Genomic DNA, 13,796 nt, shown 5'->3' with positions numbered 1-13,796 from the left:
AGCTCCAAATTTTTCTGTCTCCTTCCTTATCCTTCACACTCCCCAAGATGGCAAGCAATCTGATATACCTTATACATGTGCAGTCATGTTAAACATATTTCCACATTAGTCATGTTTTGAAAGAGGAAACAGAACAAAAGGAAAAAAAACATGAAAATAAAAACCAAGAAAGTGAAAATAACGTGCCTTGATCTACATTCAGTTTCCATCATTTCTTTCTCTGGATGTGGATAGCATTTTCCATCAAGACTCTTTTGGAATTGCTTTGACCACTTTCTACCTGCATTGTATGGCCTGTGGGCATGAGTTTATATAGTGCATTTGTGGGGTGAGGTTAATGACCATGGGCTCAAGAGGCTAAAACATGGCGCTGATCATGGTGCTAAGTCACCAGCCCAAGCTCAGAGGTTGAATCCCCATTCGTTCAATTCAATTTAATAAACATTTATAAAGTATCTACTATTTGGAAGGTGTCAAAAAAACTGAAAATAATAACAACAGCAGGCTCAAATAGATTGAGTTGCTGAAGGTCATCTTGGTGGAATTTGGATTTGAACCCAGATGCTAACCAATGTTGCATCTGACTCAGTACAAACCAAACCATCTCGATGTTATTTTTTCATTCCCCTCCCCCATAACTTTTCTGTCAAATCTCCTATAAGCCAGAGAGTCATACAACATGTCTTTCTCTCCTACTTTTTTCCAGTGGAACTCATCTGAGAGCTGAGGAGAATTTTTTGCTCAGTATTTGGGGAAAAATAAAGTTAATTGTCGAACATGGAACACAAAAATAGTCAAATGTGTAATAGCAGCATGTTTGGTAAAAGGGAATCATTCCCATTGAGTTGGGGTTGACTACATGTCTGCCTATTATTATTTATTCACTTATATAGAGACTTTGGAACTAGGTCATTATTTGTAATCCTAGGCAAGTCAATTAATATCTCAGAATCTCAGTTTCCTTGTCTGTAAAATGGGATAATAATATTTGCATGCCTGACTCTGTAAGCTTGTTTTGAAGTAAATAATTTGGTTATTTTAAAGGGCTTCATTTGGGTTAAAAAGTCCTGAACAAAAAACTGAGAGTTTATAGGACCTGGTGGCATTTCTATCCCTACTGCTCATTTCAATGGCAGGGATTTAGACGAGAAAGGCATATTTGGGGAAAATGAATAATAATAACGATAGCTAACATTTATATGGCAGTTACTATGTGCCAGGCACTGTGCTAAGTGCTTTGCAATTATTATCTGGAGGTGCTATTATTGACTCTGCTTTACAGAAGAGGAAACTGAGGCAGACAGAAGTTAAATGACTTGCCCAAGATCACACAGCTAGTTGAACTGCTGGGTCTAGAGACAGGAACACTCATCTTCCTGAGTACAAATCTGGTCTCAGACACTTCCTACCTGTGTGATCTTGGGCAAGTCACTTGACCCTGTTTGCCTCAGTTTCTTCATCTGTAAAATGAGCTGGAGAAGGAAATGGCAAACCAGTCTAGTATCTTTGCCAAGAAAACCCCAAATGAGGTCACAAAGAGTCAAACACAACTGAAAAATGACTGAACGACCTCAACTCCCCGACTCCAGCTTTAGTGCTGTCTCCACTGTGCCACCTAGTGGTCTTATAGTTAAAGTGCAGTATCAAAAACTTTTCTTGTATCGTGGACCCCTTTGGCAGTTCGGAGACATGTAGGGGCTCCTTCTAATAATAATGATCTTAAATGGATAAAATAAATCAGAGAGGATTACAAATGAAACCAATTATCTTGATTTCATTGCCTGCATACACACACATATATTTAAATTCATGGACCTCAGGCTCTAAATTCCTGGTTTAGAATAAGGGAGATTTGGTCCTCTGCCCTAGTCAGCCTCCCTCTGGAATAGTGTCCTCCCTTCTGGCCACCAGATCTGAGAGAGGACATTGACAAAATAGAGTGCGTGCACAGGTGAGTGATGAGGTCGATGGGAAGACTAGCAATCGGGTCATATTGCTTGAAACAGTAGGGGATATTTAGCCTGGAGAAGAAAAAATGTGGAGATGACAGGATAATTGTCTTCAAATATTTAAAGGGTTGTTGTAAGGAAGTAGGCTTAGATTTATTCCACCAGGCTCTGGAGGACAAACTGAAGACAAGTTACAGAGAGGCAGATTTTTAGACATGTTTTAAAAAATGTTTCCCAGCACTTAGGGCTATCACAAAATAGCTAGTGATGTGGTACAGAGGGAGTGGCCCCTCCTTAATGGAGGTCTTCAAACAGGGCATGGATGACCACTTTTCAGGGATTCTATGAAGGAAAGTCTTGTTGAGATAAAGATTAAATGAGACGACCTCTGAGCTGTGATTCTGTCAACTAAGGCTATAACAATGTGAGTCATTATTGTCACTGATAACATTCAATCTCTTCTCTCTCCATCCCCTGCACATCTCAACTGATAGACTCTACTGAAATTTAAATGCAACTTTGCACACAGCAAGTATGCAATAGTATGGTTATCCCTGCTCTCTTATCAGCAGCTACCCTGTTTCCTTAGTCTTAGTTTAAGATCCAAAGGCCAATTGAGGTTTTTAGAATTTAATAAAAGGACCTTCCTAAAACTGTGTATTCACAGAGATTAATATACATGTTTGAAACTGGCCTTTCCTGAATTGAGGGAGAAGACAATAAGGGTCTGAATGTTGCAAGTTGGTGCTCAAATTCTTCTGCTGATTAAGCACGCACCATCTGGCCATTTCTGGAATTGATTTCATCCCAGCATGACATTCTCAACATCTGTAAACTGCCACTTAAAGGCAGTAATGACACCACCTTGCATTTTACATTGTCAAGCTTGGTGACCCAATGACTCTGAAAGGCTTGACAGGCTCTATAAAAGCAGTCAACCATGCTTGGTTGGGAAAATAGCACAATTCTTTCTCCAGAGAAAACCATTGAGATGGAAAAAGTAGTTTTTCCTCTCCATCTTCTTTCAATTACAGAGTTTTAAAAAGTAGAAAGAAGGCAAGCGTGTGGTTGGATTTATACCTGGCTTAAGTTCTTTACGATGGTAGGATTTTGAGATAGGGACCATAGAACAAAGAATTCTAGAGCTGGAAGGAACCTTGAGACCTGCAATGTTAGGACATAGAACATTAGAGGTGGAACAACCTTGCGACCTAGCATGTAGAACATAGAACATAGGATGTCAGAATGTAGAATATTAGAATGTTGTAGTGTGGAAAGTAGAATGTGCGTTGTCAACAAGTGGTCAGTCAGCAAACATTTATTTTTAAGCACTTGCTGTATGCTCAAGGCACTGTGCTAAGCACTGGAATTACGAAGATGAGCAAAGAAGACAGACCTTGCCTTCAAAGAGCCTACGTTTCTTGATAAGTGGCTAGCCAACCTTCACTTGACAACATTCAGGAGGTAGTGGGGCCCATTACCTGTGGAAGCAGGCAGGGTGCCCCCCTTCTGGACAGTTTGAATTGTTCACAGATTCTCCCGTCTCCTTCTCTTCAATCCGTTGTACCTACTTTCGCCCCTCCTCTTTAGGAGGAGACCTCGCAGGTAATCTATTCCAAATCCCTTGTTGTTCTTAGGAGGAAACTGAGGCTGACCCATTAAGTGAATTGGTTGAGGTTATAAGGGAAGAATTAGCAGAAGAGGTTTTTCAAGCCCAGTGTTTTGACTTCAAGCCTGTTCTCTTTCCCCTCCCTACTCGAGATTATTTCTTTCCTGAGACGATTGTGCTGGTGATGCCTTCTTTTCTAAAATGTAGATTCAGACCTCAATGCCCAGAGCACCCAAGAGCTTGCAGATCTCCTTCCATGTAATCCTTAGTGTAGCCAAAGCCTTCCAGGTCAAGCATTTCTGTGGCACTTCTAGTTTCTAAGCGTTTTGTTCATGATTTTTTCAATTTTTTCAAAAACTTCTGATGGGAATTGTTGTTGCTATGGGTACCCAGGCCAGACTTCTGACCATTTGAGGCCCATCATAGCCTTTCAAGATTACAAGTGACAGCTTTGTATTTATCTTTGCTGGTAAGTTGAGAGACGCATGGTGAGGGGTAGCAGCTTGCAGTCCATTACCCATGATGATTAGCACACCAGAGGTGGTATAAGATGGTGTAGTGGATAGGGCATGGTACTTGGGTGCAGGGGGACCTGGCTACAGATCCCACTGTAGATACTCTCTGTTTCTGTGATCCGGAACAAGTCACTTAACCTCTCTGTGCCTCAGTTTCCTCACCTGCAAAATAAAGAGAATTGGACTCAATAGCTCTGAGCTCTGTGAGTCTATGGACTAGGAAAGGCACAATTAGAAAAAGAAATGGACAATTACGCGTCAGGAATGTGGAGTGTAAACAAGTCAGTTCATTTCTGAGCCTCAGTTTCTCTTCGTCTTTGGTATCTGTCTCACACAACTCGAATGAGGCCATTTATGTAAAGCAATTTGCAAGCCTTCAAACGTAAAACCCCGAGCCATTGCTAATTAATGCTATTTCTGCCACCCCTCTAAGAAAGATAAAGAAGTTTCTACGTGTGACTGTTGTTTTGTTATTGTTGTTCAGTCATGACTAACTCTTTGTGGCCACATTTGTGGTTTTCTTGGCAAAGACATGGGACTGGTTTGCATTTCCTTCTCCAGCTCATTTTCCAGATGAGGAACTGAGGCAAACAGGGTGAAGTGACTTGTTCAAGGTCACACAGCTAGGAAGTGTCTGAGGCTGGATTTGAACTCACGAAGATGAGTCTTCTTGACTCCAGGCTTCGAGTTCTATGCAATATGGTGCTACCTATCTATCAGGGAAGTTTTAGGAGCACTCACTAATACCACTCCCTTCATTCCTCCCCATCACATTGTAGCTATTTGGTATATATCTATGTATGTATATGTCATCTCCCCTGGATAGATTATAAGCTCCTTGAGGGCAGATACTGTTTCACCTTTGTCTTGTTATCTCCAGTGCCTATCACAGTACCTGACACATAGTAGGTGCTTAATAAGTGCTTGTTAGTGTTTTGGACATGATGGAGTTAAATAAGAGATGTGGCCATGTTTGTATTGAAGTTAAAGTATATTAAAATATGAGGATCTTGGTGAGTCAGAGGTGGAAAAAGTCTTCAAGGTCACTTGGGTCTTCTAGGCTTAACTGTTTTATGTTCTTACTTCCTAATTAACTAATCTGACATTTAATACGAACTTTCTATGTGCCAGGAGCTACAGTTCCAGAAGCCCCCCTGCTTGTTAAGGAGGGACACTTCTGGTGGAAACAATCTATATACCTACAAATATCTCCAGAGTAAATACAAGATGAAAACAAGGTCATTAGTGAGGAAAGAGTCTGGGCCTCGGTGAAGTGAGGTCACAACCTAGAGCTGAATTAGAAAAGATTCTCCCTAAAACATCCTCTTTCGAATAAGAATCTTTCAAAGACCACAGTGCCCCAGATGGGTGGGTAGAGCTACTTCAGCACAGATGGGGCATTGCTTGTCAGTTCTGCAGGTGGAACTGGGGGAGGGCACATTGTTAGAATTGTCTGTCCCAAGTTCAAATGGATAAGATTATTTCTTATTCAATTCTGATTAAATTGTGTTTTGATACATGCACACCCAAACTTGGAGAGACAGTGTTATAAAGTGCATGGAGGACGGAGTGTGGACTTGAGAAGAGCTGGGTTGAAATCTTACCTCACAAACATCACTTTTGTGACCATGGGCAAAGCATTTGACCCATCTAGACCTCAGTGTCCTCATCTGCAAAATGGGAAGAATAATAGCACCTACCTCCCAAGGTTGTGGTGAGGATCAAATAAAGTCACATGTAAAACACTTTGCAAAGCTTCAAGTGCCATATTAATGCTAACTATCATTATTATTATTGCTAGCTCTATTACCCTGGGCAAATACTTAACCTCTCTCTGCCTCAGTTTCCTCCTTGGTAAAATGAGGACAGTTATAGCACTTATACCTCACAGGGTTGTTGTAAGGATCAGATGAGATTATATATGTGAAATGCTTGGCAAGCCATAAAGTACTATGTAGATAGGAGTTGATGATGTTGCTGTTACTACTTTTATTATCATCACTATTATCACTAAAACCCTCCATAAAATGTAATCCTCATATTATTATTATTATCATCATTATTATCATTAAAACCCTCCATCAAATGTAATCCCTATGTTATTATTATCATCATTAAAATCCTCCATAAAATATAATCCCCAAAACATTTAAACTAAACATCATAAAACCGGTGATAGCAGTAGTAGCAATAGCAGCTGCTGAGTTTAGAATGCTTTCAGTATATTAATGTGCCCTTTACCTACATTGACTTGAAGTCCACTCTACATACATGAACTCACTTGAGTAATGTGGGCAGTCTTCCACCATAGTAGCTGCTCTCTGCTCAGAGAAAGTCCGACTGCATTAACTTGAGTAAGTCAGCTCTACTAGCCTTGATGGGTTTTGGTTTGACTTTTGCTACCATTTTAAGTGGTTTAATTTGGACAGTGTTAGGCCTAATCCCTATAGTTGGTTCTTTGGACTGCCTTTCCTCACTCCACTGTGTATGGCTGTTTCAAAGGATCAGGCTTGGCACCCGAGCTGGGCAGGCAAGTGCCTGCTTCTATCATGCTTGAGGCTAAAACAGCACCTGGATTCTCACTTGCTCATGGATCTGGCCCATTTCTTAAGGCAAAGGCATGACGAGTGAATTGGTAATCTTTCAATCCTTGGACTGATCATGGACTTTGAAAACTTTCAGATAAGAAAGTGATGATCTGTCGTGTTCTTTCATTTGGCAGCTTCCAGCACTCCCACTGTTTCCATCCAGCCAGATGTATCAGGAGGTTGGGACTGGTCCAGTAAACCAGGTAATCATCCCCAGATTTAGTGTTGTCTCCCTGTTTCATTTTTTGAGATGACGTCCAAAAGATAGAGAAAGTGCTTACGGTGCGTATCAGTGGGATCATACAGATTGAGCTGAATTTTCTTCAGAGCATACCAACCAGCAGCTAACACAATGTGTGACAGTCAGGATTGATCCAGGGAATTCTCAACAGGCTAGAATATACAGATGAATCCAGTTAGGTGATGTGTACCAGAGCCAAGTGCGAAGTCTTGCACTTGGGTTCTAAAAACCAGCTTGCACAAGCATAGATGGGAGAGGGTTGGTTAGACAATAGTCCATGGGATAAAATGGTGGTTTTAGAGTTCCTTAAATTCTTTGAGTCAACAATTTAACAGTGGAACTAAGAAAGCAGCTCTATAACTTTAGGCTGAAGCAAGGGAGGCATAATGTCCATGACTAGAGATGTTATAGTCTTTCTGTACTCTCCTTCAGCAGACATGATTATTGTATTCACTTCTGGCTACTGTATGTTTGGAAGGATGTTGATAAATTGGGTCATGGCAGCTGGCATGGGGCAGGCACTAGAGATTAAACCATGCGACATCTGACTGAAGGAAGTAGGCATGTTTAGAGCAGAGATAACCTGGGGAAAAACATGATAGTACATTCCTTCCATCCTTCTCCACCATGCCAGAAAGACAGAAAGGCAATTTAATAATTCACTTAGGAAAATTATTCGAAGTATTTGTTCAGTGACCTTGTACAAGGTCACCAAGACTTGTTTTTTATTCTCCTATAAGGCCATATGGATGATAACTATTCTCAGGGACTGAGGCACTCAGAAAGTGATGGGGCTTGAGACTGCAAACCACGAATGTTGGCATGGTTATTGTCTAATGTCTCTACTTTCCTCTTTAGGTGGTTTTGGAATGGGAAGCAAGTCCGCTGCCACCAGTCCTACAGGCTCAATGCACAACACTCCCACACATCAGAACAAACCACAGTCTCTGGACCCGTTTGCTGACCTTGGCACACTTGGTGCAAATTTAGCAGGTTAAGGTCAAAATAATAACTTTTTTATGGATGAAAATCTTCCATTATGTATCTGTCTTAGGACGAGCTGGTATTACGTAAGACCAGAAATTTGTGTGTTTCCAAGGCACAATGCCCAAGGCTTGTCAAGAGAGATTACAAGACAAAAGTGACCTCACAAAAAACCTCCAGTCACTCTACCACTTGCTACTGGGAAGTACAAGTTTATTTAGAAAAAGTGCTACCTTGATTCCCTCTTGAGAGAGAACAGGCTAATAAATGTTCGTAGGCCTGCAATTTGTACTGTTTGCAAATGAGGCTGACTTCTTTAGAGGGTGCCTCACCAGTGGTTTGTTGGGATAAATGATGCTTTAACCCGGTAAGAGGGTTTGGAAGGAGAGAGTTAGGGAGCAGAACTATGATTTCGTGGATAGAGGGAACTTCTTTTACCTGAGCAGGTTGATTCCTACTCTGTAACTCTTTGAAAACTGCCTAGGGCCCCAACGTCACACAACTAGTATGTGTCAGAGGTAAGACTTAGACCCATGCCTTCCTGGTTTTGAGATTGACCCTCTATCCATTTTGCCTAGTTGCCTGCCTTGGCATTGAAAGAAATGTAAGGAGAAGTGCATGGGAATTTGCTGGGCTTCTGACAAGGAGGCTCCCCACTCCCCCTTCTGGTTACTGCTATCATAAAATGAAAATACAAATAAGAGACCTTATGCAATTGTGGGGGGCGGGGGAGGGAGATGACTGTAAACAGGGAGTTAAACTGGGAGCCAAGGTATCTGTGTTCAAATCTCATCTCTGCCATTAACAAACTACTTGTATGTTTCCTCCTTTTGCATCTCAGTTTGTTCATTTTAGAAAGTAGGGTTTGGGTTAGATGACTATGAATGCTGGCCACCTTCGAGTCCTTGCTGTATACACCTCCTGAATCTACAGTTAGTCCTCCAATGATTGGGAACTGATGGCTCTGTTTTTGATGAACAAGACCTTATTAAGCTTCTAGTCTGTGCCAGGCACTGTAGTAGGGATGCAAGGATAGAAACCAAAGACCGTCCCTACCCTCAAGGGCTTATATTCTATGAAAAGAAACAACATGGACACACATAAGAATATACAGAATATGCATAAAATAAATAGGAGATCATAACAGGAGGATAAGTTTTAGCCACTTGGGGAATCAGGAAAGGCATTCTACTAAGTGATATATGAAAAACATGGCTACCAAGGACAATCTTCACAACAATATTTTTATTCACAAGCATGTAATTCACACAGTTAAAATGTTTCATTCAGTCATGGACACACAAATGGCTTTAGTTAGTGTTAATTGAAAAGAAGCAGTGTTATATCATGGATTTGGAGACAGAGGTAGGGGTTCGAACCCCACTCTACCATGTACTCCCTGTGTGACCTGGGGAAGTCATTTTCTCTCTTGGTTTCATTGTATAAAATGAAGAGTTAGACTAGACAGATTCTTAATTCACTCTTAATCTATAATCCTATGATTAGCTATGATAACAGAAGTGTAAGCAGGATACATGAACAGATTTCCTAATTTTCTTTTCCTTTGAGCCCTAACTTTCACTGCAGTTGTGACATGGTGCCTATGAATGTGTGAGTTGCAAAAAAATTGCTAAGAGATAGCCAAAAATGTGTGCATTTTCCTCTTGTTGCAGGTAGTTCTTCATTTGCCAGCAAGCCCACCACGCCAACTGGGTTAGGTGGAGGATTCCCCCCTCTTAGCTCACCACAGAAGCCATCTCCCCAGCCAATGGGTGGAGGATGGCAGCAGGGGTCTGGCTACTCATGGCAGCAAACCCAATCCAAGTCACAGCCCAGCATGCCTCATGCCTCTCCTCAGAACAGACCGAACTATAATGTAAGCTTCTCATCCATGCCAAGTGGTCAGAATGAGCGTGGAAAAGGACCTTCTAATTTGGGTAAAATCATTCAATTCAAATTTGATGTTAGAGTGGATGTCTTGTGTTCTGGTGTTCAAAATGAATGTGTGTGGGAGTTGAATGGGGGAAGATGGGGGGAAGGGGAGAGAAAGGAGAGTGTTGAGGATGAGAACTGGGGGAAACAACCAGAAGAAAATTCATTTAATTTCTGAGCTTTTAAGGGTAACTTAATTAATACTTTGGGAAGAGGGAGAAGTGAGAGCGTTGGGAACTTCAGAGTAGCTGTTCTGATCCTAGTTCGTTTCTGAATTACAAGCACAAGTATGTGCTTTCTTTTGGCCATTTTTATCCCCAGATATTGAGGTCTGTTGGGTGCCTTTGGAAGGCTTCTTAAAAATGAAAGAATAGGCAATTGAAAGCATATAAGATGGACCAGCAGCAGTTGCTCTAAGATGGCCCTGTCTGGAACTCAGGTGATTCCCAATGAAGTGTAAAAGGAAAATATATCAAGGTAGCTACATCACATGGTAGATAGCATGCTGAATTCAGGGTCAGGAAGACCAGAATTCAGATCTGTAAAATAAGGGTATTAATAACAGTAGCATCTACCTCATGGGTTATTGTGACGAACAAATGAGATAATACATGGAAAGCACTTTGTAAACCTCAAATCTGGATCAAGAACTTGCGAAAGTCAGATCAGGAGGGCAGTGAGCTGACTTCATTAGGATCACATCACTTTGGGAGCACTGAAAGCCTGCAAACCCTCAAACTGACCTGTGAAAGCAGCAGAAAGACATAAGAGGACAGGTACTTGGGCCAGACTTTCTTCTCTTAAGTGGCCAGAGCCCAGTGTTAATATAGTAACCAAAGTTAAGAAGTAGTCTAGAAGAATTCACAAACAACAAAAGAATGCCATCATAAAGAACTACTATGATGACAGAGAAGCTCAAGACACAAAACCAGAAGAAGAGAATGACTAACAAACATCTGTAAACAAAGCCTAAAAAATGCAGCTTGGACACAAGTACAACCAGAATTTTTTGAAGAGTTAAGTAAGAGTTTAAAAAAAAAGAGCTAAAATGATTTTTAAAAACCAAGTGAGAGCTATGGAAGAAAGACATGAAAATACCTTGAAAGAAGAGGTATCTAAGGAAAAAAAACTCAGCAAAAATTAGAATTCACCAAATAAAAGCTAATGACTGCATGAGACATCAAAAAATTAAAACAAAGTAAAAAGAGTGAAAAAAATAGAAGATAAATGTCAGGCATCTTACAGCAAAAACAATTGGCCTGGAAAACTGAGGAGAGACAATGTCTCAATCATTGGACTACCTGGAAACTATGACCAAAAATAGATCCTAGTCATCATATTTCAAGAAATAAGAATAGAAAACTACCTAGATCTCTTAGAACCAGAGGGTAAAGTAGAAATTGAAAGAATGAACTATTCACCTTCAGAAAGAAACCCCAAAATGAAAACACTCAGAAATACTATAGTCAAAATCCAGAACTCCCAGGTTAAGAAAAAAACAAACAAGAAAACAAAACATAATGCAAGCAGCCAGAAAGAAAAAATGCCAAGGAGCCATAGTCAGGAACACAAAAGATTTAGTAACCACCACTCTAGAGGAGTAAAGAACTTGGAATATGATATTCTAGAAGACAGAAGAGCTTATGCTTACAACCAAGAATAATTTCTCCAGCAAAACTAATTATAATCTTACAAGGGGGGAAAAGGATCTTTGATGAAATAGAGAGTTTTCAAGCATTCCTAATGAGAAGTGAATAGGCAATATGGAATAAGAAGCAATGAATGCAGAGGACCTTTTCTTAGATCTTGGTTTTCCATAAGGAGAGAAGAGATGTAGACACTAGCTTGAGGGAGTGCGAGGGTCAAGGAAAGGATTTTTAATGATGGGAGGAGAGCTGGGCATGTTTGTAGGCAATGGAAAGGTCAGCATATAAGGTGAGATTAAAGAGGTAGAGAGAGCAGATGAGCAAAGAGGGCAAGTCAAGTCAACACTGATTTATTAAATACCTGTTGTGTGTAGGGTATTGTACTAAGTTCTGGGGGAGGGGGTACAAGGAAAGGCTAAAAAAATCCTCTGCTGTCAAGGAGCTCACAGTCTACTGAGGGAGAAAAATGTAAACAATATTAAAAAAAAAAGACATATAGGATAAATAGGAGATAATTTCAGAGAGAAGACTATCATAAGTACCCAGAGGAGATAGGGGGTGGGATCAAGGGCACAGGCAGAAGAGTTGTCTTTAAGTAGAAGGACCAACTCTTCTTCAGAGACCAGAGCCAAAATGGGAGAGAATTGGGAGGAGGAAGAGAATTTTGATGGGTGAGAGAGAGAGAGATGAAGAGTGAATGGTCTAGATTTATTGATATTTTTAGTAAAGTAGGAGGTGCTGTTTTTTTAAGGGCAAGGTAGAGGCAATACAGGAGTGGGGCTGTAAGAAACAAGAGAGAATTTGGACCAACCATTGTTGAGGAGTGATGACAAGTCAATCTTCTCTCTCCCTTCTCCTCCCTTCTCCCTCTGTCTCTCTCTCTCTTCATTTCTCCTCATTCTCTCCCCCTTTCCCTTTTCGTCCCTCTTTTCTCCCCTTTCTTATCTTTCCTCTCCCATCCCCCTTTCTCCCTTCATTCCTCTCCCCCTCTCTCTCCATTGATTTCTCTATTCTTCTTATCCCTTCTCTCCCTCCTTTTCTCCCTGCTCACCTCTCCTCTCTTTATTGATCTGTTAACTGAGACTATTGACTAGATGATCTCAAAAATTCTTTGCCAGCCCCATGATTTGAGACATAAAATGAATAAACAATGGCACACTCATCTTTGTGGAGCTAGGTGTTGTCATTTTGGGCTTTATACAACATACGTCTAACGGCCTAATTTAAAAAATGTGCGTGAATGTATGTGTGTTTATTAGTGTGTGTGTGTGTGTGTGTGTGTGTGTGTGTGTGAGGGTATCAAAATAATTTAATCATCACTTTCTTATTTTATAGAGGGGAAATCAAAAGCAGCTGATTTTGAAGACCTGCTGTCTGGTCAAGGCTTCAATGCTCACAAAGATAAAAAGGGGCCCAGAACAATAGCTGAAATGAGAAAGGAAGAAATGGCTAAAGAAATGGACCCTGAGAAACTGAAGGTGAGAAAGGAGCTAGAAATAATTGGTTGGTTGGGTCCTGCCAGCCACATGTCAATCCTGCCTAAAGTTGCTGTTATGATGTGGTGAAAAGGTAACTGATTTGGAGAAGGAAGGGCCAGCTTGAGTTCCAGTCTCTGTTGCTCCATGGGGCAGGACTAGAGGAGATGTTACCACTATTCCTATTATCTCTGGTATTCCCACTGCTGCCACCACCACCATTACTATTGGCTAACATATATACAGACCTAGTGCCTTATGGTTTATGAAGTGGTTTGCCTGTATTATCTCATTTGATCCTCACAACAACCCTGTGAAGTGTGAAGGGTGCTTTTATTATCCTCATTTTACAGATGAGGAAACTGAGGCTGAGAGAGTTAAGAGATAAGAGAAAAGAGTTAAGTTGAGAGAGTTACCAAAGGTCACCCAGCTAGTAAGTGTCTACAGCATCATTTGAATTCAGGTCTTCCTGACTCCATGTTCAGAACTCTATACCTGACACCAGATGTGTCACACTCTCTAGTGCCACAAAACCAGATTAAAATGTAATTGGGAAATGTTTACCAAAAGAAATAAAAATACAATACAACATAGATAATGTTATTTTGTGATTTTCTAAGCCAATATGCAGCTAGCAGGAATCAGTTTCTATTGGAATTTGACACCAGTGCCCAACACCACCTAGCTGCTTAAAACTTGTTCATGGAGAAGTAAGATGCTCTGGTCATTCACAGAATCTCAGCATCAGGCAGGACACCAAAGGCATTCTAGTCCAAAGTAGGCCTGGATGAGAATCCCTTCTACAACCTTCCTGACCAAAGGTCACCCACCCTTTGCTTGAAAACCTCAATTCAGCA

The 13,796-nt window shown here is 40.8% G+C and overlaps 1 protein-coding gene across 1 annotated transcript in view; it reads left to right on the top strand.

Annotated features, from left to right (window-relative positions):
* The window catches only part of DNAJC6 (DnaJ heat shock protein family (Hsp40) member C6), a 67,755-nt gene that overhangs the window by 43,921 nt on the left and 10,038 nt on the right, over nt 1–13,796 (top strand). Inside the window, exons 13-16 of the mRNA XM_027874014.1 lie at nt 6,796–6,864; nt 7,761–7,895; nt 9,560–9,823; nt 12,800–12,942. Of these exons, the coding sequence (XP_027729815.1) occupies nt 6,796–6,864; nt 7,761–7,895; nt 9,560–9,823; nt 12,800–12,942 (611 nt within the window). The remainder of the gene's footprint in view (nt 1–6,795; nt 6,865–7,760; nt 7,896–9,559; nt 9,824–12,799; nt 12,943–13,796) is intronic.

The sequence above is a fragment of the Vombatus ursinus genome, unplaced genomic scaffold (assembly GCF_900497805.2).
Source record: "Vombatus ursinus unplaced genomic scaffold, bare-nosed wombat genome assembly UNPS02014804.1, whole genome shotgun sequence".
NCBI classification, from domain to species: Eukaryota; Metazoa; Chordata; class Mammalia; order Diprotodontia; family Vombatidae; genus Vombatus; species Vombatus ursinus.
Note: the sequence above shows the minus strand (reverse complement) of the source record. Positions and strands in the feature narration are given on the sequence as shown.